The 6,964-nt window shown below is 38.1% G+C and overlaps 1 protein-coding gene across 1 annotated transcript in view; it reads left to right on the top strand.

The window, feature by feature from the left end:
- The first annotated feature begins 261 nt into the window (after positions 1-261).
- Positions 262-6,964, top strand: part of LOC140921585 (cytochrome P450 4F4-like) — a 20,663-nt gene continuing 13,960 nt past the window's right edge. The window contains exons 1-4 of the mRNA XM_073371586.1: positions 262-482; positions 1,667-1,856; positions 2,218-2,345; positions 3,017-3,135. Of these exons, the coding sequence (XP_073227687.1) occupies positions 285-482; positions 1,667-1,856; positions 2,218-2,345; positions 3,017-3,135 (635 nt within the window). The 5' untranslated portion in view covers positions 262-284. The remainder of the gene's footprint in view (positions 483-1,666; positions 1,857-2,217; positions 2,346-3,016; positions 3,136-6,964) is intronic.

The raw sequence follows: 6,964 nt of genomic DNA, 5'->3' as shown, positions 1-6,964 counted from the left end.
ACAGCTGTTTTCACTCAGTTTGGTGCCTTGTTCCCGCTGTTTGAATTAAAAAAATTTTTAAATTTCGTGACACAGCTCAAAGACTAATATCTTGAAACAATGCGATGACCGACAATAATTTGATTAAGGTCAAGTACCAATTCAAATACCAACAGGTCAGCCATAAGATACCTGAATATTAATTTTATATAATTTGCTCAATGACTACGCTGATCTAATAAGAAGCGAAACGCAGTGGTTCTGTCATTACTTTGTTCAGTGTTTTTTTTCGCTTGAATTCTAAAATGGCTTTGGTAACGGAGTATATTTTGCGAGTTTTACCTGACTCGTATTCAGTGTCGATTGCGGTGATTTTGTCCGTGGTAGTTGTGTTCTTCGCCAACTTTGTAATCGGCTGTTTTGAACAACGGCGTCGTTCCGCAAGGTCAATCGCTAATGTTCCTGTTCCACCCGGCCATTGGCTTAAAGGACACCTTGACTACGTAAGTTAATTTTGAAACATTGGCAAGCACGGGTATCCCAAACTCTTTGGGAGCCGTCAACGTAAACAATAGCCAAAAATTTATAATAGTTTGTACAGAAATGTAAGTATTGTACCTAACAGTTCGAAATATGGGAAAGAAATTATAATTGGGGCCGTTTCAGAGCGATTCTGGCGATTTTTAGAGGTAAACAGCGAGCCTTAAACTCGTTACAATCGTTCTGGAACGATCCCAAAACACCTGGGAAAAACAAGAAATGCACAGATCAAAGAGGCGAAGTAGATCGCTGTTTGTTAAATTCCTCTCCCATATTTCGTACTGTTACGTAAGATCGCAAGCACTTTACGCAATGTAAATATGAAGGAGCTTGGGCTACCTGTGTGGCAAGCTCCCCTCTCTCGCAATGAATAAAATAAGTAGGTGTACGCACGCTCGCTCTTTTACACAGCCCTGTTAAAAAAAAGCTGTGTCATGAAATTTAGCAAACTTCAATCATTGGGAAGACCTGTGAACTGTCAACAAACTAATGAAGCATAAAAATAACCGCTCAAAACATGAAAAGCAAATACAATAGGAGATATGGATGGACTAGCCTGCGAACAGCAGACGCATTTCCGGTCGACCGGAAATGCGTGCGCTGTTCGCAGGCTATGGATGGACAAACTTGAAGAAGACTGAATCGGACTGAAACTGTGGTTTGTGAAAACTTGTTATCCTAACCATTTTTTCAAAGTTCATTTTTGTTGTTTGCAACGTATGATATAATGCTTGGGAGACATATTTGTTTGACACGAAGCTGTGATTTGGGTCATCAGATGTTTGCAAAGTATTTTAAAAACTTTACTAGTGCTAGTAAAAATATTTTTAGCAAAAAACTTTAACAGTGAAAGTTAACGAAACATAGTTCAAAGTTCCATAGCGAATAAGGACAGCATTATTAACAAAATGAACTGGACAGTCGCGACACAGCACCTTTAAGGGCACAGGTTTTGTTCTTGGAGCAGGAACTTATCTTGTATGTTAGCTCAGTTCTGTTCTACGCCACTTAGAGGTATAACGTATTTTTACCCGGTGGGTACTCCCTTATATACGTTTCCCTAGTAAATAATTAATGAGTAGAGACAACTTGAGACGACTGGGGACGAGTCAGCCTTTTCACTGCTTTTATACCATTCTGTCTGCAGGCGGGGTTCGATGGAGCGGGACTTAAATTCCACCTTAAGTGTGCAACTGAGTTCAAGACCTGTTACGGGCTTTGGTACGGGCCTCTAAGGGCAGCAGTTGTTGTCTGTCATCCTGACACTGTCCAGGTGATCCAGTCAAGCAATGCACCAAAGGAAAAATTCATTTATGATATAGTGAAGCCATTTCTTGGTACGTGTTCAACTTACACTAACCCCGCCCCAAATAAGTGTAAGATGTTAGAACTGTGCAAGTCCTTAACTTGTTTATTGTTATCATCTTGCCAGCGTAGCAAAATTTGTGGATCCCAACAAACCGTGGTCCTGCAAATATGGCAGGCAAAAACAGCGAAAAAATTGACATGTGTGACTTTTTTCTGCGTGATTGCACTCAGGAACTGAGACGGTAGCCCAAGAGGCTAATGGGGATGTGTCGCTTGACGGGGTCGCATTTTCACGACTGGATTGACTATAATAGGGTCTCATTTTCAGTAGAGTAACTAAAATGGGGTCCTTGTTGTGAGGAACAAATATCTCTGTCTTTTCTTTCACAGGAGATGGTTTGATCACGTCTAACGGGAACAGATGGTTTCGTATGAGAAAGCTTCTTACTCCCGCCTTCCACTTTGAGATTCTCAAACCATACGTTCGGGTTTTCCAGGAATCAACAGATACCCTTTTGGTATGATCAAAATTAGTAACAGAGAATCCCATTCCCCCTAGCCTGGCCTTTTGAAAGCTTTTAGTTCGACCGGACGAGCGGAAAGAAAACCGTACGTTCTCAGTGGCGGATCCAGGAGGAGGGCCCGGTGCCCCCTTATTTTTAGACGAAACTAAGGCACGAAGGGCCGAAAAAAAATTATTTTTGAGATCAGCCCCCTCCCCCCTTATCTCAGGTTTTGGAAGACCGCCCCTCTCCCCCTTTTATCTGAAGGCCTGGATCTGCCACTGGTCCTATTGCGTCTTCCTCTATTCTTTCTTTAAGATTTTCTGTGTGTTTCGTTTTATTTTTTGTTTTTTTTGTTGTTGTTGTTCTTGCTGTTGTGTTCAGCTCATCCCTTAACTGTCATAAAACTTGAAACAACCCAAGTTGTTATCGAATTTGTTATGGATGTAATTTGTGGGCAGTTAATTTCCTTGCGTGATAGCTAAATGTGTGTAAGGAAAAGGTTGACTACTCACACAACGACGCGATACCTATATAAACAGTGGTTTCTGCACCAAGAAACGCCGGCTTTTATCGATTCACCGTTGAAACCTCCATAAGGAAATCAACCTCAGTATTGTGCAAAAGATCAGACGATAAATTTGTATTAGCTTACATTGCCTTGATCTGCTAATTGTTTCCTTCAGAGAAAGTGGTCCTCACAGGGGAAGGGTGAGGTGGAGTTGTTCCATGACATGCGTTTGATGACGTTGGATTCTATTCTTAAATGTTCTCATAGTTACACAAGCAACTGTCAAACACAAGAGTAAGTGAGGGTTCTCAGTTTGTACGATCTGTTTTTCCTCATTGGAGCTGTTTATACGATACCGGATCGGAATGAGTTTCGTTCCAGAATGAAGTTGGTACTGAATTCACATGAAATCGAACGGGTCAGTCAAAGGCGTTCTCACCCGCATGGTTTGCGCGCCAGATCAGATATTCGTGCGCCACTCGCTCAAGACTACCGATTTTGCGATTTTCAGTCAGAACAAAGTTTTCAAGGTACCAGTGTACATGGTACCAGAATGAAATTTCGTACCGGAAAGAGAATTTGTTTGGAAATGAAAACCGGAATGAACTCATTCTTGAATGACTTGTACGGGAACGAATTGTCGTCTTGGTATCATGTAAACAGATACAAAGAAATTGCGTGGAGATGGAACGAACTCGCTCCAGAATGAAAGCCATTCTGGTATTATGTGAGTAGCCCTATAAAGGACCCCCTTTCCTATATTACTAGGGACCTCTGAACTTTGGGACTTTTTTGGAAATTTATCGACCCGATCTGGCGACGATTTCTGTTCATTAGATGTTTTATTACATCCACTTTGAAATCACTGGCTATCCGTGCAATCTGATTGGCTCTCAGCAGTGTGATTTATTCCTAAATCGCACCATTTTTTGGTCTAAATCGCATCTGTTCCAAATCGCGTCATTCATGTTCTAAATCGCATCATTTCAGTTTTAAATCGCACTATTTTTGTTCTATATCGCATCATTTCTGTTTCGAATACAAAATGAGATGTAAAAGCCTTTTTGTTTCGGCTTTTTAACAAACCGGCTACTTGATCAATAAAATATTAGTACTAACTAAATTCTGTGATTTCAAAATGGATGTAATAAAGTGGTAATTGAACTTCGTGTAGTGCAATTTTGGTCTGAAATCATACTTGTGATTTCAAATCGAACTCGCGCTGCGCGCTCGTTCGATTTTGAAATCACTCGTATGATTTCAGACCAAATTGCACTCTACTCAGTTCAATTACCATTATATATAACAAGAATCTATTTTAACGGGGAATCCTATTCTGCACAAATTGATATTTTTTGCTGAAATTAAGATTATTATAAAGACCGATACTGGCTAAAGGTTTTATATTTTGGAATCTGAAAATTAATAAAGCTTGCAAAGCTTTAGTTTCGTTTATCATTATTTACTTTAAGAGTTGGTGGTAGCCGAGCCCCAACCTAATAGTCAAGCCATATGGTGAAAAAATTGTGCACTCTGGGGTAAAAGCACCAAATTTGGCATGGTAATAGTACTTGGGCTGCTGAACAATATTAGCTATGGACCCCAGTCAGGGGGGACATTTTGTACTCAGGGGGGTGGGGTGGTTGCAGTTTCCAATTTAACTGCCGTTATTGAAAAGAAAGCTGCTATATCAATAGGGAATGGTGTCCTAGGAAAGTTTAACAAGGTCTATTTAATCCAACTTTCTAGGTGGCTTGGGGGGGGAAGGTTTCAACACAGCTTAGGGGGAGGCGTAAGAGTATCTCTGTTTGCATGTTTGTATAAGTTTATGTTGTGAGGAAGAATACAATGACCTTTCCTGAATTCTGGGATAATTTTAAATCATTTAGCGATTAGTTTCTCCTCTGAACTTATTCTTCATCTCCATGGTAGTGGAGATGGTGGTGGTGGTGTCTATGGGGAGGGATGGGTGGGTTTTTCCCAACAGTAATATATAACTGTTATTATAACAGTTATATATCTGTTATATAACAGTATATATAACTGTTATAAAACTGTTATAAAACATCATCATCAGTTATATCAGTTATATAACTGTTATATAACAGCATATAAAACTGTTATATTTAAGCAATAGACCACACTTTCTATGGGTTTACCGGCGTGATAACCCACGCGGGATGTTGGGAGAACACGAGAAAAGCTTGTAAATCACGAGCCGAAGGCGAGTGATTTACAAGCTTTTCGAGTGTTCTCCCAACATCCTAAGTGGGTTATCACGCCGGTAAACCCATAGAAAGTGTGGTCTATTGCTTTTATAAAATAACTTTTAATAAAATGGAGTCTTTTAGGTAAAAAATATGATTTTAGTACCGTGATCAAGTCATGTCTTCTCTCTAAAGTCATCATAAGCCAATCACGACTCACGATTTAATAGCGCTAAACTTTCTCAAAACTCAGTTCAGTCAAACAACAAACAGCAGCACTTCAAAACACGAGTTTTTGCACTCATTACATGATAACTTATGAAAGCTGTTTTACAGGAAAAGTCAACACATATTCATGCGAACGTACAATGAAAGAATACGTTCATGGTTTGTTTACTACAGAAGTAGAAATTGATTGAACATCAGACTGTACGCAGCTGTATTTTGTTGAGTCGATCCGTAAGAATTTCGTGCTTACAGAGGGAACTGGCAGCTATTGTAATGGAGGACTTCATTCACTTTTTACAAGCCGCAGTGGTTTAAGATCTGTTTTCTGGACTTTATTATGATCAAGAAATGCTGCGGTAACGACGTGGCTGCATTTGCGAAGTTGTCGCATGTAACTTTATATGCACGTACAGCGACCGATGAAATATGTCAGTGGTGGAGAAAGGTTTCTTTGCCGTAGCCACATATTGGCGTTAATATTTGTCGATTTGTGAAGTCAGGTGGTTTGAGGTAGGTCATGGCATCGATATCATCGAATAATTTGTGCAAATGTTGGAAAAAAACTAGCCCAAAACTCTGACATCTTTCATCATCGTTGGCAGCTTGTTTACAACCTCCAGCGGCCGATTTTGTACCATATCTTGATCAGAGATCTCTTTTTGAAACAATTTCTTTGATTAAGGAATTTAATTTTGAAATAAAATAAATCAAGAATGCTAAAACTATTCGTTTTGTTGCTGGTTGGCACGTGGTTAAGTTTTCCTATAGACTTTCTACACCAGAAATTCACACAGTTGTTGTCTTTCTCTGCGATTTGGCATCGTCGTGAAATGTAAACTGCTTTCCATCTTTGTACTTTATAACTTCTGAAGCTATGGCAGTAGCGAATTGTAATGCTCAGTAATAAAATATGGAAACCAACTATTTTAATATTAAGAAGGACTGGGTAAGTAACTTATTATGTTTTTTTTTAGCCTTTCTAAAATCGTTGTTTGCAGATCAATAGCCGGTTTTGTTTATGGCTCGTGGTCCGGATGCCCTTTTCTATGGGTTTACCGGTATAATAAACCATAGGTTTTTCACCAATCAGATCACGCGTACTATCTCAGTTATTTTATAAAACAGTGTATACATAACTGTTATATAAGAGTTGTTATACAACAGTATATAACTGTTATATGACAGTTATATAACTGTTATATAACATCATCATCAGTTATATAACTGTTATATAACAGTATATATAACTGTTATATAACTCAGATGTCTGATTTTATATAAGAGTATATATAACAGTATATATATCTGTTATATGACACTTATATAACAGCTATATAACTGTTATATAACAGTCAGATATCCGATGTTATATAACAGTTATATAACAGTATATATTATGTAACTGTTATATAACAGTTATAAACTGTTATATAACAGTTATATATACTGTTATACAACAGTTATATATGCTGTTATATAACAGTTATGTAACTGATGATGATGTTATATAACAGTTATATATCTGTTATATAACAGTTATATAACTGTCATATGACAGTTATATATACTGTTATATAAAATCAGATATCTGACTGTTATATAACAGTTATATATAACAGTTATATAACAGTCAGATGTCTGAATTTATATAAGAGTATATATAACAGTATATTTAACTGTTATATGAC

This window comes from Porites lutea, chromosome 12 (assembly GCF_958299795.1).
Source record: "Porites lutea chromosome 12, jaPorLute2.1, whole genome shotgun sequence".
Classification (NCBI taxonomy): domain Eukaryota; kingdom Metazoa; phylum Cnidaria; class Anthozoa; order Scleractinia; family Poritidae; genus Porites; species Porites lutea.
The sequence above is the reverse complement of the archived record's forward strand: the minus strand, read 5'-3'. Positions and strand labels throughout refer to the sequence as shown.